The sequence below is a fragment of the Galeopterus variegatus genome, unplaced genomic scaffold (assembly GCF_000696425.1).
Source record: "Galeopterus variegatus unplaced genomic scaffold, G_variegatus-3.0.2 Scaffold41, whole genome shotgun sequence".
NCBI classification, from domain to species: Eukaryota; Metazoa; Chordata; class Mammalia; order Dermoptera; family Cynocephalidae; genus Galeopterus; species Galeopterus variegatus.
In genome coordinates this window covers 938,078-965,285 of record NW_007726152.1, presented here as the reverse complement: position 1 = coordinate 965,285, position 27,208 = coordinate 938,078, and the positions used below count along the sequence as shown (strand labels likewise).

At 34.6% G+C, this 27,208-nt stretch overlaps 1 protein-coding gene across 1 annotated transcript in view; it reads left to right on the top strand.

Moving 5' to 3' along the window:
* The window catches only part of FOXP2 (forkhead box P2), a 274,200-nt gene that overhangs the window by 144,637 nt on the left and 102,355 nt on the right, over positions 1-27,208 (top strand). The window contains exon 4 of the mRNA XM_008571504.1: positions 6,952-7,026. Coding sequence (XP_008569726.1) covers positions 6,952-7,026 — 75 coding nt within the window. The remainder of the gene's footprint in view (positions 1-6,951; positions 7,027-27,208) is intronic.

The window sequence follows — 27,208 nt, the reverse complement described above, 5'->3', positions numbered from 1 at the left end:
TCATTCCTTAAAAGTTTTCTTCCTATCATCTTGTCTTGCTAGTGATAGCACAGCCTACTCCCAACATCCCTTACCCTTCACGCTCTCTCTCAGTCACTCAGGTGTTCTTCACATCCTCTGAAATTAGCCCCTCCTCAAATTGGGTATCCATTTCTCATTTCACTGCTACTGCTTTGGCCCATGCCATAAGTAAATGTCTGGTGAACCTTCGGACATCTTAGGCTGCCAGTCAATTCCATTCTAAACCCACTCTCTCATGTTTTTGGCTTGTCTCCTTAAGAAAAAAAAAAAGTCTACTAATCCTCTTTACATCAGGACATAATAGAAACTTTCTTTGTCATATATACAGAACTGTTCAAGTCTTTCCAGCCTTGTCTCTTATTGGCTGTCCCTATCAATACCATACCCCTGCCTTACTAAAATTATCACATTTCTTAGGCACAATCCTAAACCCTTTGGAGTCTGCCTTTCTTCTTTCTTGCTTTTTTTTTTCCAAGTAGTAATTTCCTATTCATTCTTTGGGAGTCGGCTAGAAAATGCCTTCTTTCAGTAAGGTCAAACTGTACTTTTTACTTCTTCGGCAATAAACTTCTCTCTAATGCTGGGGCTTTTAGCCTAGGATTCATGGAAAGAATTCAGGAAATCAATGAATTTGGAAAAAAGTATTCTCATTTTCACTTTTAATTGAAACTCAGTATTTTATTCTATTATGAATGTAGGCAACAAATCACAGTAGTATTAGCAGTGCCTATGATTTTGTCACCAATATAAATTACACATATTTTCATGTCTCATCATTCTTGGAAAAAATATCCAGAAATATTATTTACATTTATTACTACCTCAAAATTACAGCCTGCCACTATATCTTATTTTTTAATGCATTAATAAGGAAGCACACACTAATTTTTCACAAATATAGCTTTTTAAATATTTTGAAAATTGGATCTCAGTATAAATGATTTTCTTTCTAATTCCTTGAATTTTATTTTATGTAAGTAATTTTATTTTTTCTGAGAAGCCTATCCCAGATTGCCAGAGGGGTTCAGAATACAAAGAAAATATCATGGCATTTACTTTGTTTCACCCCACTTTACAAGGCTGTTTTCCCCAATCTCCTCTGGAAGCAGAAACAAATTTTCATTCACTTATATATCCACATGGCTAATATAGTTTATAGCACATACTAGGTACTGAAAAAGTGATGTCTGACTCAATAATAGACTAAAAGAATGAAAAATTACCTATCACACAAATAACCTGAGCAGGGCACAACATTTCTCATAGACACTCAAAGTCACAATCACCAAGATGCTTTTTAAAATGCATACCCATGGACCCTACCCCAGACCTTCTGAATCTCAATCTGTAGGAATGAAACCTTGCCTTGGATCTGCAATCACAACAAGCTTCTCCAGAGATTCTTTTATACACTGAAGTTTGAGAACCTGTACAGTAGCATATATTGTATATATATGGTACACAGTGGCCTTAAAATAAATAAATAAACAAACAAATAAGTAAATAAATAGAAGCATGCCCTTTTACAAATAATTTCAACTCCCTGTACTTTATTTCCCTCTGCAAAATGATTCTTAATGGTTGCACTATGTTCTCCTCAATATTGTATGGATTTTGGAGTCTGTGCCACAGAAGGAAGTAAGGCTAATTACTTCTTTAGAATGAAGAATGAAAATTCTTGGTGCTTAGGTTGATTTGGTCCTCTGAGGTACCTGTTTCCTGCTTCTTGTTGACTGACTCCCAACAATATACTAACTACTCTGATCCACTTGCCTTGTGAAACACTCAAATGTTTTCTGGACATTAGTTCTCTTTTCTTCACCTCTCTGTCAGAGCAAGGCTGTTTTTAATCTGTTTTTCAGAGATGTGTTGGGCAAGAATGAAGTAGTGTGAATTTAAAAAGCCAACAAGTGTCATCCTGGTACAACCCAATGTCCACACTGTCTCTGCAACAATTTCCATCAAATATGATGAATGGGTCTGGAAACAGGCAACCAAACCAGCAAACGAAACTGTTGGAGTGAGAGAAATACTAATCAACCGTTCATTTTGTTATTGCTTTAAAGTTTGATTTGTTTTATACCATGCGAAGAATGTCCATATGTCTTGAAAAGCTGAACACTTTTTCTTTAATTATTGTACCTTTAAAATGCAGACCACTGTTCCCTTCAGATATTATTTTACCCTGAATATTATAAGATACTAAAGTTTAAACATGTTAAAGAAAAAATTTGAGCACTCTTTCAGCCAACCTCAAGAAACAAATTATAATTTAAAACATTATTATTTGTTAGGAAAGATCGATATATCTTTCTGATCTATTTTTTTAATGAAAAATACTCCTTTGTCAACTATGCAAAAAGTATTCTCTTTCTTATAAGTTATTTTACCTAGTCACTGAATACAAGCTCATCCATACTAACTTCTTACTTTGCTGCACTAGGATTCTAAAAAGAAAAAAGTACATCTTTATTCATGTGGAAGAAGCTTTGATTTATATCATACAGTCTACCGATATATTGACAACTATTTTAATACAGATACAATGTCTTGGGAATTTTTGCATCCTTTATGGTATGTAATAGTGTTTTATACATAGTAGAACTTTAATACTTTTTTAATTTGAAGAGAAAAAACAGAATGCTGTTCTGAAGCAATAATGATAGCTAATAAATATTAAGTACATAGCTAATAAATATGAAGTATATAGGTGCCAGCACTGTTTTAAGTACTTCACAATTCACCGTATTTAATTAACCCTATGATGGTGTTACTTATTACCTTCTTTCTGGAAAGAGAGGCTGGGAAGAGCTAAGTATCTTGCTCAAGGTCACACTACTTGTGTGTGTTGAGTCAGGCTCTGAACCCTTGCAGACTGTCTCCAGAGCCAGTATTCTTATTTTCAACACTAAATGACTTACTCTTTATTGTTTTAACAGAAAATTACAGTGATCCATATTTAACTGAAGAATAGATTCCTCTGAAGTTAATGTTGAAAGCCCATTCCAGTGAAAGCCATTGTCCTGGTCTTTTCACTGTTAAAAGGTTCTTTGGTGCTTATTTGAAACAGATGCAAACACTTAAAAGATCCATTCATATTGTGTTTCCCTGTGATTTGCTGGAATATGTCAGGTTGCCTCCAGGAGACCCATTTCTAAGTGACTGTCTGATTTCATTCATCTTGGGACTCTTGTTCAAACCTGCAACTTCATGGGTCTGTTAAAGCATGGTTGGTCAGAGGTTTATTAGCATCTCTTGCCAACATTCTGTCTCTATCTGTTGTACAAAGCTTTAGAGCAGCCATGAGAAGAAACTGGGTGGGTTTTCAAAGCACAATTTCTTCATCCAAGCCTGTTGGCAAGATACAATGACAGGCTAATGGTAGTGCAAGTTTATTCTCACGTACTTTTAACTCCAGGAATTATTAATTGGGAGTTACTTAAAAGCCTTTGCCTTTCAAATGCTTTGCTTTTCTTCTAAGTTATTGTTCCTCAGTAAATTTAACAGTAAGTCGACCTCCTCTTTTCACAAAATTTTGCCTTTTAACTTTATTCTTATTGCTTACTCAACTCTTGACTGTTTAACTGTTATATTTTATAATTTGTATGCAAAGTGACAGAAGAAGGGAAAGGTCAGTATGAGCCCTCCGTGTGGGGCAGTTTTAAGTCTCTCATCCCCAAGGACAGATCAATAATAGTATCATTTTAATGTGCTTTATTTCTCTCTATGGTAACCTGAATGATCTGCCATGAGTGTTTTGGTTAATAAGACTTTCTGGTTAATAAAAATAAGCCATGTCAGGGATTTTAGAGAATCAAAAAAGAATGAAAATATACTATGTATCAATCAAACTATAACATTATATCTTTTTTAATGATTCAGAAGGTCCTTCAGAATCTTGCTTTATGTCAAGGTTACTTACATGTTTGTTATTCAAACATGTTATTCAAAATCACTGGAGGTGGTCCCTTCTGTTCTTCGTGATTGCATCATGGGCGCATGCTCAATAAGCAATGGTGTTCATCATTGTCACCCCATGATGGTCATTGTAGCAGTCACCTTGATGCTTTGTGCACAGGTGGGAATTCCTAAAGGGGTCTTAAGGTTAATCTGTAAGTTTTACTGTTATAGTAAACAAGCCTTGGGGAGGGGTTTTGCTACTCAGTAAATACCTTTTTCCTCTGTTATCTCAGTATGTTTTGTCAGGGCAGCCCATGGGGTAATCATTTGCCCTGAGGGGTCTTGTAGCAGTCACCTTGATGCTTTGTGCACAGGTGGGAATTCCTAAAGGGGTCTTAAGGTTAATCTGTAAGTTTTACTGTTATAGTAAACAAGCCTTGGGGAGGGGTTTTGCTACTCAGTAAATACCTTTTTCCTCTGTTATCTCAGTATGTTTTGTCAGGGCAGCCCATGGGGTAATCATTTGCCCTGAGGGGTCTCATGACTGAGGAGTGGAGAAGTAACAAAGTGTCCTCTGCAGGGAAAATGGAGTCAGTTTGGTTCACAGGCTTAGCCTTACTCTGTTTCATAGTGAGAACTTCCTTCTCATAATGAAATCCTTCTGATATTTTGGCATCTGTCTCCCATAAATGGTAATTATGCCATTTTAATTACAGAATCTTTTGTATATTTTGTATATTATCACTGTTCTTGTACATTGTCTCAAAAATTCCTGTTCATGTATTCCACAAGGGCTTAGACTTACTCCTTTCTGTATCTTCTCTTCTGACCTGACTGGGATGGAAAACTTCAGCGTCCCAAAATGATGAGTTAATATCAGAGACACAAATTATAGTATTTTATTTGGTTTGGGTGGTCTTGAAGGATTTTACGAGGATATTGCTTGTTTAAAGGGTTTAATTTTCAGTATTAAATACAAATAGTATCATGGCAGCTTTGGAGTTCTTGTGACACTCACTTATTCTTGGTTTTATGTACATTTGTCTATTTGATGGCTTTTTTGTTAGGCTGGTTCATTGTTATAGTATGGAGTAGCATTTCATTTTTTAAGGATGCTTATGACCTTGTTAAATGGCAGCCCCAAAATCGTGTGGCTTGTTTTGATTTTAACCAAAGTTACAGCTGCCTAGCTGTAAAGCAGTCAGTTTCTCTTATTATGACTAGTTCTTCAACTTGTACTGTTTTAAATTGCCTGCAATTAGCATATTTCAACCTTATTTTTAGGTTTAAATTGCAGTGTGAGAGTGTACTCTCCTCTTAGCTAATTAGTGCTATCAAGGAACAGTAGGTTACCTCATTAGTACCATGTGCATTTAATTAAAGAAGAGAAAATTGGAGTTAACCTCATAGTTAATATTTTCACAGAGTGCTACAATGCCAACACCTTCAATTGGAGTCACACCCCTGTGTATCTAATTATGCACTGGTGCCAAATAAGGTTAGCAAGGGTACTACAAGGCTGTTGACAAAATAATTTAGATGAAAAGTGTTCGTTGGATTCTGACAGTAAAATATAACTTGAACATTCCCTCCCCCGCTCCCTGCCAGTCCTCATCTGCCAGCATCAGGTGACATACTTCTTCATAAGAAACAGAAGGAAAAGGATATTTTGGAAGCCACTTTTCTGTTTGAATTAATGTTGCTCTTATCTTGAAGAAAACGGCATATAGTCGTGTAAAGCATATACAATCCGTTTCTTAAACAGAGCCCCTGAACTTCAGAGATGTATTTGAAAAGAATTATTTATAAGATGTAATATTTACATGCATCAAACCACTACAAATACTCCCTGACACCCTTACCACGTCCCTCCTTGCTTTTCTTCTTTTCTGGTGCAGTTATAATTTCCCTTGTGTATCTTATGAATGGGGATCATCCTTTTATATCATACATGAAGTCTAAAGATGTGTTGTCACATGGTCTATTCAAATGCAATGTAATCCTTTTGCCCTTCAGACAAAATCTTTGAAACGTCTAATGCTACTTAGGTAAAAAATGACATTCTATGTCATTTATCAATAAATAATCACTTTGCTTTTACAGATAAAAATGCAAACTATACATTTGAGTATATAGAGTAGTTTTCATGCAAATGGTACAATTCAACAGGTTTTAACAGATATTATGGAGCTTGGCTCCATAGTCTTAGATATATTTTAATGGCAATAATTGTGGTATGGTAATGCACAGCCAAGGCAGCTTATTTAAAGAGATTATTGTGATTGTTCTCACATTTCATGGCAAGGAGAGATTTATGTTCGTTTGTATTGATTACAATTGACTACAAGTCAAAGGTTAGATTTTTCAGAATTAAAGAGAGATAGGGGCCAGCCCGGTGGCGCAATGGATAGTGCGCCGCTTGGGAAGCGCGGTGGCGCTCCTGCCCAAGGGTTCGGATCCCACATGCAGACCGGTTCCCGCTCACTGGCTGAGCGAGGCACGGGAGCAACACCGAGGGTTGCAATCCCGTTGCCGGTCCCCGGTCCGGTACGGGGGCAACACTGAGGGTTGCGATCCGTTGCCGGACACGGAAAAAAGACAAAAGACAAAAAAAAAAAAAAAAGAAAGAAAGAGAGATAATTAAATTTTAAGGACCGATAGCATGGCACACGCTAAAATCACAGTGCCATTTAAATCTATAGGTATATTTATCACTATTGGCTGTAATTTTAGCTTAGATGTGGAAAGTGAGATTCTTAAGGCAGGATCATTATAGATAATTAGTGGATTTTTTTGGTTATTGGTTAATTCCTTATGGTTCAAATATTCAACTTCACATCTGCCAAATTCCTATTTTTAATATCTATACTAGTATTAACTGTGAGACAAAGATGGAGTAGTCTCATCTATGTTTACCTACCAATGTTATAATCCCCAAAATTAATTTTTAAAAGTGATAATGTTCATTTTTAGCATAATCCTTAAGATTAAAAAAAAAAGCCAACTCCTGATTCTCTTTGTTTAATCTAGGAATTGCTTCCAGAAACAAAATTATGTGTCTGTGGCCACTCTTCTGGTGATGGGCATCCTCACAACACATTTGCAGTAAGTTATACTGGTCAATGAGAAATTCAGCTACTAAGCACAAGGCCATGGACCCAGTCCTGTAGATTATCTGTGATTTTCAATAGCCAATCCCTTCCATTGGTGCAGATAATCAAGAAATGACTAATGTTAAGATACAGATGTAATTAGTTGGTTTTCTGTTACTTCTTGTGTTCTTCACTTGCATTATATTTTATTGAATATACAACCTATAGTTTCTGTAAGTTGATGGCATTAGAGTTAACCTTAAATATCTAAAGCCTGTAGCACCATTACATTTTTCTTTAACTTTAGAAATAATTTGATGAGAGAGTGCTGATATGCAGAAAATAAATGGATAGAGATTATGGACTGATCCAATACATATTTTAGGGAAAAGTTACTGTTCCACCATCTGTAAGTTACCATATAACTATGCCAAGGCCTTTTTTTTTTTTTTTTTTTTTTTTTTGCATATTCTCTCTTCCACTGTAATGTAACATGTCTCTTTGGGCTATAATATTCAATTAAAGTTGCTTTCATGACCCAATTCACATAACCAGTTAGCCTTGGAAATGAATAGTAATCCTGAAGTGTCCGTTCAAGAATTTTTTTTTTTTAAAAAAGATGACCGGTAAGGGTATCTCAACCCTTGACTTGGTGTTGTCAGCACCACACTCAGCCAGTGAGCTAACCGGCCATCCCTATATGGGATCCAAACCCGGGGCCTTGGTGTTATCAGCATTGCACTCTCCCAAGTGAGCCACGGGCCAGCCCCAAGAATTTTTGAATAGAGAGATTTCATGTTTCTGTTTAGCATGGATCCTACCCATATTCTTAAGAAATCTCTAAATATGTAAAGTCAGGTATTTTCATATATAGAATTTTGCTTGTTTCTTTAAGAATTGATGTACTTATTTAGTCTCAATGAGCTAGAGTATTCCTAAATTGACTCACCCCAAATTTATTTTTTTTTACTACCCTGTACATAATATTTCTTAATTATAATTGATGGAACACAACAAAACCATCTTATGAACAAATAATTAGTATCTTCCTGAATGAGGAAGAAATATCTAATTCCATACCTTGGTTGTAAAAAGCAAGAGAATTTTTTTTCAATAAAAATAGTGTCAAATCAATATGGAATGGTATTATTTCTGGAAAATATGAAACTTCTTAAAAATGTTAAATGCAGTACATAAATAAACTCAGAAGTAGAAACAGCAATAACATGTACTAGCCTGTGGAAATAGTGAATGTACAAGATTGGGAATAAATTTTGTATAAGTTTCAAGATGATCTAAAATTATGTGGTTTGGGATCTCACTTATTTAAATCATAAATTATTTGGCATTCTTGAGCTTTCTTGTAATATCATTTGAAAAGAAGAGCAAAAATTAAAAATTCGTAGTAAGTTTTGCTGAAGTGATGTAGTTGAATTTATGTGAAAGACTAAAATAATCTTAATTGCTAAGTAATCTCTAAAAAGTTTTAAGAAAGATAAATTTAAGGTAAGCTTCAAACAGTAACTTAATAAAAAATATTAGTCCAAAATATACTTTTTAAAATAGCGTATTAAAAATGGGACAGTGTTCCTAATTGGTAACACTTTTTTAAAAAACATCCCAATGGAAAAATTGTTTTTATTAAACTGAAGTGATCTGACTTTACTAACAGTGTTTGTTCTTTATCATAAACTATTTCTACCATTTAAAAAATTCTCTATTCTACTGACAAGAAAAGAAATCTATGGCATCAGATCTTTATATTTTCACTGACATTTTCAAAATGAAATGAGACACTGAGAAATTAAGTGATTCACCAGAGGCCATATAATTCCTCAATGGCAAGTCTGAATTTATAGTTCAAGTTTGTGATCACCAGTGTATTGGTCTTTTCAAAGGTATGCCAGTTGTTCATGGCTGCTTGAGTGTGTTGAATAGGACTGAGGTTGTTCAATGGGTTTCAGCCTGCATCTAGGCTCTCAGAAAGAAAGAGCACCTGGAAGGTGAGGTCTGTGGTGGCTGGTGGGGGAGGAGTAGCACGGCAGTGCATGACCAGGTGTTTGCCATTCCTACAGTGTGCCCATCTTAATACTTCAAATTAGCCACTGAGTGACTTTACAAATGATGCTTCCTGGCTTCGCAACACGAGTGAAACATTATTTAAATATCATTAAGTAGGTGCTTATTTTTTTTTTTTAGTTGATTACATTAGATAGAAATTTCTGCAAGCTAAAGTGGCTGCATAATGTGAGAGAAAATCAAGACACAACTGAAACAAATACTATCTATTATTTATAGTTGACAGTCGCTGTCATGGGCATGGCTCTCTTTTAGTACTCATTAAATTTTAAAAGTACCGATATGCTGGGATGTTACTCTTCTAAGTCTGGAGCACCATAAGATTAGTGGTAGGCTAAAAGGAAGAGAGGGGTAGAAGAGATAGAGAGCAGTACCTAAAGCCAGTCATATTCCTTTATCATCTATGTAAGGGATATTTATAATAAATTGTGAATCATTGTAACAGTTCTCAAATTTTTAAGAGACCTCCATGGTAGGTCAAGCTTCACAAATAAAAAGCCAAAATTTTCAGGCATGTGTTCCAAGATGGCAGATTAAATTAACTTATTCTCCCCCCCCCACCCCTACTTCACTTAAAAAATAAAATTTTTTTTCACTTTATTAATGAGCTTAAAGTGCCATAAATTGCAGGGGGGAAATGTCACAATTACCAAATGTAGATGAAAGCCCGAATTACCTTAAAGAAATAAATGATGTTACCTATTTTGATATTAAACAGATATCAAAATTTCCCCATCATACCATCCTCTTTCAGGTATTAATAGCATCAAGTCACTAACAAAATATTCCATAAAAATATATGTCATAGGGGTATTTTCTGGTGTTTTGGTTTACTGATAACCATCAGACATTAGCTGCACCTCCCTATTACCACATTGTTGAAGAGTAGTGATATTTATACATATCCACTAATAAATTTATTTATTGTGCCTCTGCCAATTCATTGCAGTCCTGGGCAGTTGTTGTACCAACTCATACCATCTCTGCCTAAAAACTGCAATCTTAAATTCTATCTACCTGTTCTATTTACAAGAAATATTTGGACTCCATAGGTTGTATATTTAATATTCCAAAAGTAACAATATAATATCCTTATTATAACTTGGAAATCCACAGGAAAAAGCATTAATTTCTGACGTCAAAAGACAAGAGTGTGAGAGTAAGAGAGATTGTGAGATTACTTTCCAGTGCTTACTTTTCACATTCAATTTGTTCAAATGATGTGCATTTTAACTCCAATCTGAAAAAAATCTTCATTTATTTTACTTTACTTTCAAACTCAGTACAAGGATAGATAACTTTCTTTTTTTCCTGATGTATCAAACAGCTTTACAAATGGCTGACTCTGTCAAGATCCTAAATTTCATAACCTTTGGCTTCCCTATCACAAGATAGTAACCGAAGTACACTGCCCTACAACTAGACCCTGTTGACACCTCATCTGCCTGAATGACCTCATTAACACCTATCTGCAGATAATCTTATTGTTAGTCTTGCCTACAGGTTTTTACACCTAAGTGAATACTGCTTTACATAGAATTCTGCCTGTTAGCTCTGACTGCTAAGGCAATTATGTTGAATGCTTAGGGTCTTTGTCTTTTGGCTCTATTTTTAAAACCTTTAACATTGGGCCAAATGAATTTTTTGATGAACAAAATATGTTGGACCTATAATCTAAAAGTGACACTTGGCTGGCCTTGGTGCAACTGGTTTATATCTCATTCAAATTGAATTACATTGACCACATTTGGTCTTTCCATCTATAGGCCTTACATTCTGTTGTGATCGCCTCCCGAATGTTTCATTTTGATTGGGATTGTGGATTGGAGGGAGTAAGAAAAGGGGATAGTGATGATTCTTAAGAATATCTTTTGTTCTTTTTTGAATCCATCCTTCTGTTTAGGTTTTTCATATATTCTACCTGTCACCAAATAATCCATCCTGTGGGGTCTGGAATCAGCTTTCTGGTTTGAATATTGAACAAATTACTTGGCCTTTCTTAGCCTCATGCTCTCAATCTGTTAAATTAGAACAATAATAGTACCTGTCTCATAGGGTAGTAATGGGGATTAAGTTTGATAACCCTAAAAATGGCTTAGCATGATGACTAACAGAAAGTGTGCAGTAGATGTTGAGTCAGTGTAGCAGCATCAATATATTCTTGCTTGGACTAGATAGGCAATTCTGTTTGAGGTCAATGTAAATATATACACTTAGTATTAACATTAGTATTAAAAGAGGCATTAGGCACTGTACCTTGGGTCATGGTTAAGACAGATGGCAGTGTTCCCCAGTGAGAGAAAGGTATTTATATTCATTCACTGAAGTTGAATACTGACTTATTCCCTCACAAAAATTAGTGTTATTCAAATGCTTTTTGATTTATTAAGTGGAAGGGAAAGAACGCTGCCTCGCTAAACCTAAATGATGTACTTCTGGTAGCCAAGAACTATCATGGCTAAAAATATATGGAAACGTGATTGGCCTCTCAATTGTTTATATCCAGCTGGAACACATGAAGATAGAAAGTTGGGAAATTCATGCAGCAATGCCTGATCACTTCCACTGTTTAATTCCTTCCTTTATTATGAATGTATTGGCAGAAAGTAACCAGCAGTTAAAGATAGATTACTACTTATTAGTAGTATTGATAGTTTAAACTAAGATGCTGGAGACAATTAACCAGGGATAATGTTGCAGTACATTTTTTGGAGCATCTTTCTTATAAAACCTGTATTGCAAGATTTAACTCTGCATTAGTATAAATATATATTGTATAAACTTGATTTTATTACAAAGCAGTACATGTTAGATTTATGTCACCATGTTTACTTTTGCATTGTTTTTATCAACTCTTATGATGTATTGGTACTAAGGTTCTTCAGTAAGAAAGAAACCTTATGATAATAAAACATTTTAAACACATTACAGCTGACTTTGTTAATGTCGTAAAGATGTAATATAGTGATATGTAAGATATAATATAGCGCTACTATTAAAAACCTTCCAGGTGCTTCATCTGAAACAGAAAAAAGGTTTCTGTTTTTAAAGCCTTGGCTTTGTATGCAACTTTTTGATTAATCTTTTTTCCTAGTGTAATTCAAGATATTCATAATTATCTTTACACACCTCACTCAGCTGGCATGTTATTCCCTGAGCTCAGTTGATTCTAGAGACCTCTCCTGAGTGATTGCCTCTCACCTTGTATTTTATTGCAGTATTTGAGAATGCCATGATTTCTCTTGATGTTGGTTCCAAGAAGGACCAGTAGCAGAGATTTTTCAATGGAAGTTTCTCTTTGAAATTTTTAATGAATAATTTACTCCCCTTGATGATTCACCAAAGCATTAGTATGGCAGAAATCAGGGGCTGATGAAAGGATTATTTATTTAGTTATCTGGTTTTGTTGTTGTTAATGTATTTTTCATCGAATAAATTGATACACACACTAGAATATGTATATGGCAATAACGTGAATTTATGGTGCCCATTAAGACAAACTTTTTTCTTTTCACATTTTACAGTTATTTGTAATGAGCTATTAGTGATAGTCTCTACAAAAATAAAATATACTCTGCGTTAACTTCTAACAGCTCGCTTTATAGATTTTGCATATTTCTAAATGTCACTTAAGAAAATGTCAACTCTGTATTTATTATTTGTATTTCTGTTCCTTGTGTATTTCTACATCATCTGATTTTACCATAATAATAACCTAAAGTTTCAGAAAACAAGTTATTTTAGTGTATAAATCTTCATGGCTTGTGTGTCTACACACACTCACATACATAAATATACATGTCTAAATGATCAAGTATGTAAAAGACTGTGTACGTGTTTTTATTGAGTTCTGTTTGCAATTTATTTTTTCTTTCTCTTATTGAAGTTTTTCTTTTCCTATTAGATTTTTTACATTTGTAATTTTCACTAGGCAAATGAATCATTTGTTATGCACAGGATTAACAAATTATGGAATCAAATTTTTATTACTAGCACAGTTCATGCAGCAATATATTTACTTCAAAAATACTTGTAAATAACTGAATTTTAATATAATTTTCAATAGAGAGTATGTCATGCTAAGCAGCACCTGACTATCGCTGACATTAAAACCTAAATCTGAAATGACATGCTGTACTTAAATTCTTATCCATTGGAGTTCAGAAAGCTTACTATGACCAGAGTTCTATTATGCTATAATCACATGATGCATTATACAACTTAGATGAAATTATGCCTTTTTACTTTTATTAATAATATTTCTTATCATAATGATAATAAATTTTGTACAAATAGCTTAATACTATTGATAAGACAAAGAGTAAAGTCTTGTACCAAGTTAAGTATTTAAAAGTGGAACTTCTTCCATATTTAGTATTTAGTCTTAAGGAATAGTTTGAAATGGTCAGGCTCTCATAACCTTGTTCCTGAGGTCATTTCGCTGAAGTCATAATTTCCATTCCACCAGTCCTCCTCTTGTTCTCTCCTAAAAGAAATATTGTGAGATATTTTGCAGTACTGGCAGAAATAATCTATCCTTCAAATCCAGAGTACTAGGTAATATATCACACTCCAGACTACATAGGTTTTATATTTATTTTAAGAATAATACTATAATAATCTTAATTTAGAATTTTATATGTACAATATTTAGTCTTGTTTAGAATAGACAATATAAAAAGAGAGTAAGAGAAATTCATTGTAGAAGATTACAGTGAGGGAGAGGCATCAAGCAAACGTCGAGACAAATTCTTATTATATTAAGCATAATTCATAAATTCACACATGGTTGTGTAATTGTAGAGGAGAAAGTGTTGCCAAAATGATGTCATAGAAATTTCATAAACAAGTGTAAAGGTTTAGGAATTTTAATATTTCTAGAGCATCATATACACATACCTAATGAATGTTTTATGCATAGATAATTAATACAAAATTAAAATAAGGAAATAAATAAGAATAAAAATTATCCCTTATTCTCCCTAAATCCTTGTTGCTTGTGAGTTGTAAGTGTAAATGTACATCTCTTATGCTCTCATATTAAGGCTGGAAAATATACTCTTTTTTTTTTGCATATTTAACCTGGTCTCCTTATACATCACCTGAGAAGGCACCCTGCTGTGTTGGAAAGGTTGTGCCCTGTTACTGCATTGCCAAAATAAAGAGGAGGGGATGTCTGCTTAACATGCATTTTCATCTTATATTGACTGATAGAATATTATGGTTAAAAGGGGCCTTGTGTTTCATCTAACTCAACTCCTGTATTTTACAGTTGAGAAAACAACGTTAAAGAATCGAAGTAGCTTTTTAAGTATCTCTCCATTATTTACTGAATTCAAGGGGGAGCTATTAATAATCTGATAGTTCTTTGGTCTTGACACATTGTTTGTATGCATTCATTTTGTCAGGCTGTTGTGTATTTTAATATGTGTTTGTCAGATCATGAAATCACTCTGTTTTTCCAAATGTTGTTTGTCACGTTTACCTATGAAAAGGTTTGAAAACCAAATAATTTTAGTGATCACTTTTAAAATTATCATACATATCACTTGACTACTTATGGTTTGTCAAGGATATTTTTAAGATCTCAATCAGATTTATATGATTAGTTTTATTTATAGGTTGAAGTTTTAGGGAAAAAAAATTCAAGGATCTCCAATGATTGCCTTAGAAATATTTTAAAGTGAATTTTGAAATTCCAGACTGTTGACTTAATGCTTACATTCTTTTATTAGGACGTCAGCTAGGCAAAAGAAAGAATTTTAAAAGATATATAGGGCTTTTCAAATTTAGTATCTAATATTTAAAAGAATAAACCTAACAGTTACCAAGTCTTAATCCTTCACAATCCTTTTCTGTTTATTTAGACCCCACACTCAGTAAAGATCAGTTGCTCTATAGCGAGGACCCAAACCTGAGGGTTTCCCTGGATTTTCAGGTTGTCTGTTTACTATCCAGCAGATAAATATTGTGTCTTAACAATTAAATGTAAATGAATACTTGGTCTGTTAATGCTGTTCTGATCTTGAAATACAAAGAAAAAGAGATGAGACAGTACTTTAAGTCTGCTACTAAAATTTTAAACATATAATATGTAAAACCCAGGATGGATACTTGGATTGACCAGGTAAAAAGATTTAGTCTATAAAATACAACTTCTATCCTGTAACATATTTTCATAGCACTTGTAAATTGACTACTTAAATCTGTAGAAATGAGTACAGAGATTAGAATTCTTTTTTCTGATGCTAGACAAGTCCTATAAAGTGTTTAGAATGATCAATTCTACTGTTGTTAATCAGCACATAGTATTTTGCTATTGTTCCCACCACAGGATAAGTGAGTATTCCCATTCCTTTTTCTCTTAATTCGTATACCGTCTTTAACAGCTGTCCAGTGTCTACTGGATAAAGCTTTGACAACCATGCAATCATGTGACACCCCCCCCAAAAAAACTGGTCTCTTTTTCCTTCTCAACCTTATTATTTCACACACAAAAACATTGGATTCTGACTGATTTATCTACCTCTGCTCAAACACACCATTTTCCATTTTTTCACTTTCATCTGAATTGGGCAGATATTCGAAGATGAGTAAACTCATAGTTAGGTTATTAGCTCTCACATTATTTGCTAAATCTGTTTATACCTTGTGGCTACCATCGTGTCCTCTCCCAGTGCTGTGATTTCTGAATTTGAACTTTATATCAGCTTTTAGGGATTCCTGCATCTAGGACAAAAAATATGAAAGAAGGGAAGGGTATGTATATGGTTGTAATACTTTTCTAGATATGACAGTTCTTACTTTTACCATATTTGTTATGCTTGATATTATTACTAAAATAATAACTACTTCTTAATGTTAAAACTTATAACTATTTTTATCTTTAACTTGCTTCCTTTTTTTTTTCTGCTTATCAAAGTCTACTGTTGATACAAGACCCAGCTCAATTACTATCCCACATTTTTCACCAATGCAGTCCACATTGATTAGCCCATTTTTTGATCCTGTATATCTATACTTATCTAATCCACACCTTTGGAATAATTCCTACACAGCCCCTGATACTCAGTTCGATTCAAAACACATTCATTGAGCATATACTATGTATAATTCACAATGCTAAAACCTACATTTGGGAAATTTAGAAAATGAAGATGGGAAATACATAATTTAGGACTCAAAAATCTATGCACATTGTGAAGTGAGATTTAATCATCGTAGTTAGGAATTAGGGACAAGTAGATGGGAGATGTTTATTTGAGGTGAATTTTGAAAATGACACATATTGGTGTACATAGTCTTTGATTATATGGGCCAGTGCCAAAATTTAAAGCTTTGAATGCTTAAACATTCTATAAAGGTTTGAGCAAAAAAGGTGGATGTAACATAACCAAATCATCAGAATCAGAGAAACGGAAGAAATTGAGAGTCCAAGAATTTTATACCTTGGTATTTGTATTTGGCTGGTTGGGAACCTGATGATATCTAGAACACAGGAAGAATAATAGCAGGCTTGATGGTAGACAGTATAATAAGTTTTGTCACTATAGTGATAGTGAGTTTTGCTTCAGAAGTATACTTGCGTTGCCAGGGGGTGTCCACGTTCAGCAGACAGCCAGCAATGAGTTGGAGATGATGTAATTTTGGAAGTCATATCATATGCAGGAGACTAGAGTCTTATAATTTGGAAGGCTATTATGAAGAAGACAGCATAGGGAAATCACAAGACAAAACAAGACATTGGATAAGGGAAGAAAGAACCAGTAAAGAATGTGAACTGATAAGACAGTAGAGATTCAGGAGCCAGAAGTCAAAGGACAATAGTAGATACATACACGCTGGATCGATTTGGTTGCCAATATCTTTCTTTTAATTAAGACCTTTTTTTTTTCCTCCTTCAGAGCAGTTGAGGTTCACAGCAAAACTAAAAGGAAGTTACAAAGATTTCCCATATATCACTTACCCTATAGTCTCTCCCATTATCTTATCAATATTCCCCACCGGAGTGGTACATTTGTTACCATTGAGGAACCTGTATTGACACATCATTATCATCTAGAGTTTATAATTTACATTAGGATTCACTCTTAGTGTTGTACGTTCTATGGGTTTAGACAAACATGTAATAACGTGTGCCCATCACTATAGAATTATACAGATATTTTCACACCCTAAAAATCCTCTGTGCTCTGCCTATTTCTCTCTCCCACCCGCTAAACCCTGGCAACCCCTGGAAGAGATGTTTTAAAGCTAAGGTGGGTCGCACTATCAAAGACTGAAGTGTAGTTTTAAGACTATGGGGTGAGACATGAAGTCAATAGACTTGGCCAGAGTGTTTGCAACAGAGTATACTCTATGGCAGCGACTTGATGGTAACGGAGAAAGGAGTATGTGGAGACGAAGCGTAGTATACACTAGTTCCTTGCTGATAAAGGGAAGATGAAATGATGTGGCTTGAGAGGAAAGCAGAACTGAGGAAGTCTTGGGGGCAGGGATGGCAGTGGAGATGAAAAGATTAAAAATTGCAACAGGGAAAAGAATAGGAGCTGAAACAAGGTCTGAAAGATGGCGTCAAGGGCACAGATGGAGGTAATTCATCTTTAAAAGGAACAGAAACCCACTTTCATCTGAATTGGGCAGATATTTGAAGATGAGTAAACTCATAGTTAGGTCATTAGCTCTCACATTATTTGTTAAATCTGTTTATACTTTGTGACTACTATTGTGTCCTCTCCCAGTGTCGTGACATCTGAATTTGAACTTTATATCAGCTTTTAGGGATTCCTGCTTCTAGGACAAACCATGTGAAAGAAGGGAAGGGTATGTTTATGAATGTTAAAATTTTCTAGATACGACAGTTTTTACTCTCTACATATTTGTTACACTTGATGATATTATTAGCTAAAAGAATAGCTACTCATTAGAATTAAACTTGCAACTATTTTCTCGTAAAAGACTAACAATATAATCACAGCATCAATGTTCTTTCCCTCAGAAAATTGAGGTGGATTAGTATAAATCTGAAGAACTTTAATTATTTTATGAAATATTTAGATACATTAAGATTTTGAACTTTTAAAGTAATTGGTTAATTTTTGGTAATAAATAAAATTAAAGTTTTCACTTTTTTAGAAAAGCCTTTTAGTGAAAACAGAACATGCAACAGGAGCAAAATACTTGTGGAAATATTATGATAATCTCTTCTTCACCGTATTGTCATTCTTTTTTTTTTTTTTTTTTTGTCTTTTTCCGTGTCCGGCAACGGATCGCAACCCTCAGTGTTGCCCCCGTACCGGACCGGGGACCGGCAACGGGATTGCAACCCTTCGCGTTGCTCCCGTGCCTCGCTCAGCCAGTGAGCGGGAACCGGTCTGCATGTGGGATCCGAACCCTCGGGCGGGAGCGCCGCCGCGCTTCCCAAGTGGCGCACTATCCAGTGCGCCACCGGGCCGGCCCCGTATTGTCATTCTTAAATTGTTAGAGCAATCCAATAAACCAACCACTGACACTGCACTGAGACATGCATTTAACTGCTTAAATCTGTGTTTGGTACTATACTATATAGTATACAGAGGTATAACAAGGTAATATCTTTAAACAAAAAACCTTTTCTTTTTGCTCACAAAATTGAAACTAAGGTGTAAGGAAAGCAATAAAAATAAATAAATAAGAACAGAAGACAAATAGGGACATCGCTTTTGGAGTCCACAGTTGAGAACATTTCATTATTGCTGTGCTTTCACTGCACATTTGTCACTTCTGAGTCTCATACCTGTGTTCTCTCTGCCCACCCAAGTTTTCTGTGTATTTCTGTGTTTCTAACCACCCACCCAAGTTTTCTGTGCAAGAGCCAATCCCTGGGCCTTATTCTCAACCTTCTCCGCTATAAACCTGTGCTTATCCACCTTTTCATAGGGAATGGACTGAAAAATGTATTTACTCTAAGTTGATGACTGATAACAACAAATTATCCCGCTCAGAAAAAATAGTTTCCTTTTCACTTTTCACAGCAAATAATATATTCTTTTTACAAAGTGGACCTTAAATAGTACAATTTCAAGAATTTGATTTATGATTGGGAGTACATCCTCTCCAAATATTTCTGTGACTTCCGAACAAGTAGTTTCTACAGCATTCTTACTGAAAATAATTCATTTTAACATGGTGACCAGAATCCTTTTCCATTTTTTTTTTCTTCTCAGTTATCTGCTAAGCAAAATTGTTGAAGCTTTCCAAACTGAATTAAATTGCTTTTCTATTTTTCCCTTTATTTAGGTTTTGGTCAAAGTATTGGGTATGTCAGGTTTTATGAGGCAAAAATCACAATGTGATCGCTTTGGTAGAGGCCATTCTTTGAGGTATAGCAACCCTTTGCAGTAATTTTTATTATACCCATTTACATCTAATTTTTCTCTTGGGAAAACTGAGCGTAAATGAAAACTAAATAACTTGTCTAAGATCACACTTCAGTAATAATCAAGCTCAGGTCTGTCTGACTCCTTTACATCACACCACCCATAGCATTTTTCTGATTTTACTTATTACTCCTCTATAAACATCATTTGAAAGAAGGCTTCCTCTGCCTCACCCACATTAGAACAATGTGTGAATATTTCAATGATCTCAGCCGCCTGGAGCACCTTGACTTCGCTTTTCTGCAACTCCTGTAAACCAGAGATTTTCAGCTCTACACACTTCAAAAGAGAACACAAAAAGGATTTGACAATCACTAGGCAATGCTCCAATTCATGTTCTCAAAAATTTGACGATTTTTAAAATTCTGACCACAACTTCCTAATATTTCTCCTATACACGTTTACATTTCCTTATCTTTCTTGAGCCAACACTTTACTCTCATTAAATCTCTTCTGTTTGACATTATAAACGCTTATTTGAATCTGTGCTATTTTTCTATTTTCTCTTACCGTGTGTCTTGTTACTCCGTATTTTTAACTGACTCTCAAAAATAATCAAATATTCACTCTGCCCTAAATATGCCCGCTCCTTTTCCACCTCCATGCCTTTGCCCATTCAAGTTTTTTCCTCCTTTCTGCCACCTGAACTGGTAGAGTTCAGAGAGTCCTTATCATACCCTGGCTAAGCTCTTTTTATCTTGCTACCATAAAATCTGTATGGAATGGAAAACTATATCACTTTTTAAAATTTTCTTTGTTAGGTTATGATTACTTTGGGGGCAAATTATATCATTTTCCTGTGCTACATGATGAGATATGCACATAAATGTTTCCAGCACCATATCCGGCACGTAGTAGGGACCTTAAATAGTAATCTCCTTTTGTTTTGCTTCTGTGGAATTTTATTTTCTTTTGTCATTCATAATACTTATTTGTCTTCATAGAATCAGGAAGTACAGTTTTGAATAAAAACGTAATGGTGAGCAATGCTCAGGGGCTTTTTGTTGTTTGTTCCGTGTATCATCTACTGGTAGTTATTTTTTCTAACTAATCAAGAAGTTTTTGAAGTACGTAAAGATTTTTGGAAATAGTAAGACATTAAAAAATGGATAGAACTTTTATTATGTTTACCAGTCTTTAAATTAGTGTTTCCCAAACTTGGGTAGCCATCTAAGTCACATTTTTCTGACTCTAACCCAAAGTTAGAGATTTATTATTTTCGGTACAGGAGTCAGAAAATCTGCATTTCTACGAAGTGCTCCAGGTGATTCCAGTGATTAATTAAGATTAGGAAATACTTATTCCAGATCTTGTCCGCACAAAATGTGTTCTATGAGCCATCCCAAATCTCCTGGAAATTTGTTAGAAATGCAGAATCTCAGGCCCCACCACAGATCTACTGAATTACAATCTGCATTTTAACAAGATCCTCACTTAATTCATATGCTCATTAAAGTTTACGAAGCATTGCAGTAAAGCACAACTATTGAAAAATAAACATTTAATTCAGTTGTTTTAAAATAAATGTTTATGTGTGTGTATTTATATACATATAAATGTGCTACAAGATCATGTACAAATACATTTATAATTTAAAGTAATATTTAGGATCTTTATAGTTTGCTGTAAGGTTAATATAATAATTAAAAGTCTGAGGAAAACAATTTTATGCTCTGTGATTTTAGTTTTAGCTATTTGGCTATTTTGTGTGTGTGTATATAAAACAAAACTGTGTCTGCACAAACCAATTGTCTTGAGTAAATTCAGTTTAAAAGTAAGATAATTTTAGTAATGTAATATTTTTGGAGTTTTGCCTGCAAAAGGCAACTAATTTGGTTGACTGAATTTTTTACCTGTAACTCATGAATATCAGATAGACAATGACTGAAATGAATAAGCCTGCTTAATACTATGAAGCTAAAAAAGAGTTTTATATTGCTTAGTCTCTGATATGTCCTGTAAAGTATTTGAGGGGTAAAAAGATTATTTGGGGGATGTAGGGAGAATAAAAAGATTTATTGTAATGTGAATTATTGGAAGTACTTTTAGTGTTTACTCTTCTATTAAGATTCCATTTTAAATACCTTATCATTTGTTAATTTAAATGACACTTTATAGAATGCTTGATGACTTTAATTCATGCATTAAATATGCACATATGTTTTAACAATATTTGCATCTTATAATACACTCAATAATGACTTGTATTACTGCTATAACCATTTCTTTGAGCTTATTTAATTTAAAATTTTTTAAATTCATTTTTTAAAAGTTCCAAATATTATATTAATTTAATGATTTGTTTCTTAATTCCAAAATGGCAATATATATCAGTATTTGATTTAGTGCATTTCCATCTTAACTAAGATCTTAATGGGAAACTTTCCTTTAAAACAGTCATTTGAAATATGTGAAGATGTCAAGATTTCAAACTACAATTTATGTTATTGCTTTTCTACTTAATACTTACATATATTTTTAACAACACATTACTTATATAAACCATTTCTCTTGAACTAGCACAAAATCTCTTACTATTGCAATGTATTTATAAAAAGCACTTTGTACTAGTAAAGGCTGTTGCACTAACAAAGTACTACTATTACAAGTATTACTAATTAAGCTGAGTTTAATAGGTACTTGTTATTTAACTCATTAAAAAATTTTAGATGTTTTATTATTCTTACTGAGTTCCAGCTTTAATTCTTTTAATGGACTAAATTTAAATATATAAACTCATAGTAATTCTTAAAATTGGAAAATTGTGACTAATTAAATTTAGGTGATAGTGATTTCTGTTGTCTGTATTTTCAAGAATATATGAGTAAAATTATTTAAGAAAAGGCACAGATGGGTAAAAATATAGAAGTCTTTTCTAAGCCTGTATACAAAGAGGAGACTGTTCTTTCGCTAGTTATGCAATAGTGTCTCAAAGTTCCAGTCAGCTGCTAATTTGGTGAATGCGAGATAATTATTTATCTTTCTTAGTGCCTTATTGATGATTCTGACATTCTTATCCTCATTTTAAAGTGCCTTTAATATTTATTTTAAGCTCATCCAGTTTTTTAACCACCTAGTGTCAGCCTGATTATTGAATTAAAAAAAAATACTTTAAAGGAGTTAAATTATGCTAGCACAATGTTTTAAAAGTATATATAAAATGATCCAAAATGATAAGAAGTGGCTCTTCTCCCCCGGCGCCAGAAGAAAACACCTTTTATAATTTCTGTCTTTTTGGTCTCTTGAAAATAAGAAATGAAATACTCTCTGCCCACAAGACACTTAGACAGTTACTTTTCTCTTCATGACTGCTGATCTTTGAGATCTGAAGGGAATTGATTCCTAGTAGAATTCAGCAATAAACAGGTGGTTGGTTACTTCTTTAGAAAGATAACCAAGCCTGTTGAGTATATGCTGGTTGATGTGCCAGTTCATGAACTGACACATCAGTCCTGAAGGTGTTTCTTAAATAGGACAATGTGACTGTCTCCACACACAAACTCTTAAATATAAACTGAATTCAAGCAATGTCTTTTTTTCCCCAACCAAGTGATTGTTTTTGCTCAATTCGTATGGCATTTATTATATGAAAAGTACTGCTTCTATTTCTTTATTTTTTTTTTTGTCTTTTTCGTGACCGGTAAGGGGATCACAACCCTTGGTGTGGGGTTGCTTTTGGTGTGGTGTTGCCCGCACCGCGCTCAGCCAGTGAGCGCACCGGCCGTTCCTATATAGGATCTGAACCCACGGCGGGAGCGACGCTGCGCTCCCAGCGCTGCACCCTCCCGAGTGCCCCACGGGCCGGCCCTTCTATTTCTTGATTTATCAACTATAGAAAGAATACAGTGACTCCCTGCTATGAAAACAATAGGAATTTAGTAATTTTTCAACATCACCAATCTATTATTTTTCACTAGTTCTGTTATTTTAAGTTCTCCCAGCACAATAAACTTAAACATCCATTTTTTCTATCTATGATTCTCTACTGTAAATGATAGCTCTTTAACAAAACATAACAGCTAGTAGGCTAATTTTATTTTATAAAGCCACTAAAATCTTTCTGAAGATACGTATTAGAAGGTTCTAAATACTTTCTTCTGTTGCCAGAATTATCTGCTTCATCTTTTGTCATTTGTTACATTTGTTAGTTTTTTCATTCTTTGTTATGTTTGTTGGTTTTCTTCAGATATCTAATATATTTTGGTCATTGGTTCAATAAACGAGTGAAAGCCCAGGTTGATTAACAAGATTAGTAGTTGCAGTAAGTATTTTGCATGGTTGTGTAGGTTTCTTTCAACAATAAGCTTTTCCCTTAAAAGGGAATGTGTTGACAGACAGGCTTTACTTTATGGTCTTCACTTTCAGGATGAGCTGCCAAGTGGCCCCCATTGCCCAGACAGTGTTACTCTGGCTCGGCTGTGACTTAGTTTGCACATTTGTAACTGCGGATAGCAGTTAACTCTAAACTGCTCTCTGCTTATCTTTTGCATTCCTCCACCCAAATTGTGCGCTTTCTCCAGGCAGATGGTTTGTTTTCTTAGACTAATAATACACTTCTCAAAATTTATCCTGGGGACAAAAGCCATTTCTGTGAGAGAGCATGCTCTGTTACGTGAAGAGGGTATGGGAGGAGTGGGTGTTTTACTGGCCTGCCCATTCCCAATGGTGGATTCTAATAATTCCCCTGATGATTGTACCATGGCCCACCCTTGCCCTTTGCATTCCCTGGGAAGTAAGAGCTTACTACTGGTATTTTAGGCTGCGTTTCCCACTCCTTTGTCAGCCTGGCTCTTTCATCTGCGCACTTTGTACCTGGTTCCTCAAACTTTCTGCTCTTCTGCTGCTGGCACCTTTTTTTTTTCCTTTTCCTGGCACTGGTATAATTTTACTATTTTTTAAATAAAGACAGAGAAGGGAGGTAGACTCGGGTACTTATTCTATTATACTAAGCCAGGAGTCAGTAGTTATTTTTAAATATTGTACTAATGTAAGCAATAAATATTCATCATCGCCCACTATGTACATGCCCATTTTATAAAATGCCATCTAAAGGGCTCTGATTCAACGTCCCCTACCTAAAAAGCAGAGTGTGCTCTGACTTACAGATTTGCAAAATCCCTTTTAGGGCACAAATTTTGCTTGTTATTCATTTAATCCACTTTGTTCAGGTAGTTTTGGTTCCTAACAAAAACAATTTAAGTTAATTTTTTCCTTTCCTAGTATTAATATAACCCAAAGAAATTCTGGCTATAACTAAGGCTATCATGAAAATTTAAAGCCATGATCTTGGCCAGATATTAGAAGGAAGAGCTTTGCCATTTTACAGTGCACTGCAGCAGACCTTATAGCCTGCTGTCTCTTGAGCCTGACTCTCCAAACTATGGATCAAGGACCAGAAAGCCCCTCACAGGATTATACTGATACAGTCTTTTCTCTTGCTGCCTTGCAGGCTGCCTAGCATGTCCTTTATTAACTTCACAATCTTGTTCCTGGGGGAGGGTAGATATAACCGAGACAGACCCTGCTGTGGTGCTTCTTACATGCAGATATATGTAGACAAGTGTTAGAGCCATTTATGACTTTTGAAGGTCCTACTTGCTCTGAAATTCTTTGACAATAGAAAATACCATATTTCATAACAGAATTCTGTTTGACAATAGAATATTACCTTATTCTGCTAGAGGTAAGAGATGGTGTTCATGTTTGGCGGAGGAGGAAGATGAATGAATGAATATCTAGGGAAAAGTGGAGAAAGGCTAGGTATGTGTGTGCTCTTCTTCTTGGCCATGAAAGATATGCCCCGTTGGATAAAGAGGGGAAAATTCAATCTATTTTAAGTAGATATATATATATATTTTTTTTTAAATACAGGATAATATGAGTATAGTATGTGCTGCCTTTAGGGAACTCATAGATTCAGAAATCTCCATGACAAAAGAAACTTTAATGTCAACTCAGGACTCTTGTTCTTCCAAAATTGTTTACTATTAACACAGATCCTTTTCTCAAAATGCTTTTTATGCTCAAACCAGTTCTGCAATCATCTTCCCATGTATCTCAAAGATTTCCTAAAAACATTGTTGTATATCCAATACTTCCCTGACTAAAACATAGCAAGTTAAAAATCCATTGAACCCCGAGTGCTTAATGTACATGAACCAGACATTGGACTCTGATTACTTTGACCACAATAGTACATTCACCCAAATTATCTCACTCTTTCAGTAGTTTTTAAATCATTGATTTACTGAATTTTTACACTTTTGCTATTATTCTGTATTGATTAATCCAGTTAGGCCTTGAATATGTGTCTAAAATTTGGTACAAAGGATTTTTAGAGATTGTTTATATTGTCAGTTTAAGTTAAGTGGCATTGCTATAGTGTTTAGTAACATAGTTACAGAAAGTTTGAGAGAAATGATGACAGTAATATTCATATTGAACTACTTTGTAGTAAATTATGTTCAGTTACATTTGGAGTGGTAGCTACATAGGGTTTTTTTGGCTTTTGGGGTTTTTTTTCAAAAAGCGTGATCTGATTAGGAGAGACCTTTGATTCTGTTCATGGGTCTGCCATGTACTATGTATATGATCTCACAGAAGGCATTTTATCTCTCTGGGTGTGGGTACTAGCCTATAAAATGAGGGTAACCATCCCTGATCTGACTCGCCACAGTGTGGACCGTGATTGCCGAGCTACGTGCAGGGTTACACCCTGGTTACTGATATGGGCTTTTCTTCCACATCCTATAATCTGCTTACAAGGACATATGTTCTCTCCCAAGCATTCTGTGCAGCCCTGTTCATAGAACATTCTACAGTGATGGGTACATTGTATGTCTACACTGTCCAACAGAGGAACAACTAGCCATATGCGGCTATTGAGCACTTGAAATATGGCTAGTGTCACTAAGGAACTTAATGTTTACTTTTATTTAATTTTAGGTTATTTAAACTTAAATTTTAAAAGCCATATGTGTCCACTGGCTACTGTATTAGACCTCACAGTGAGAAGGTAGAAATAACTGAAACATTATTATAGTATTTCTTAAATACAGATAGTAAGCATATATAGAATTACTGTGAGATTTGAATCACATAATAATCTAGGTGATAAAACATTCCTCTACATTTTTTTTATTTTTATTTATTTTTTTTCGTTAAATTTTTATTTTGTCAATATACAATGTATTAGATTATTATGGCCCATCACCGACACCTCCCTCCCTCCTCCCTCTTTCCCCTCCCACCCAAGAATGTCCTTTCCATTTGCTTGTTGTAACAACTTCACAAAAGTATAGTTGTTATATCTTCTTCCCCTCCCCCCCCAGTTTTTTTGTGAGTGTGTATGTGGGTGAATTAATTTGTTTATTTTTAGCTCCCACCAATGAGTGAGAACATGTGGTATTTCTTTTTCTCTGCCTGACTCGTTTCACTCAATATTATTCTCTCAAGGTCCATCCATGTTGTTGCAAATGGCAGTATTTCATTCGTTTTTATAGCTGAGTAGTATTCCATTGTGTAGATATACCACATTTTCCATATCCACTCATCCGATGATGGACATTTGGGCTGATTCCAACTCTTGGCTATTGTAAAGAGTGCTGCAATGAACATTGGGGAACAGGTATACCTTCGACTTGATGATTTCCATTCCTTTGGATATATTCCCAGCAGTAGGATAGCTGGGTCATATGG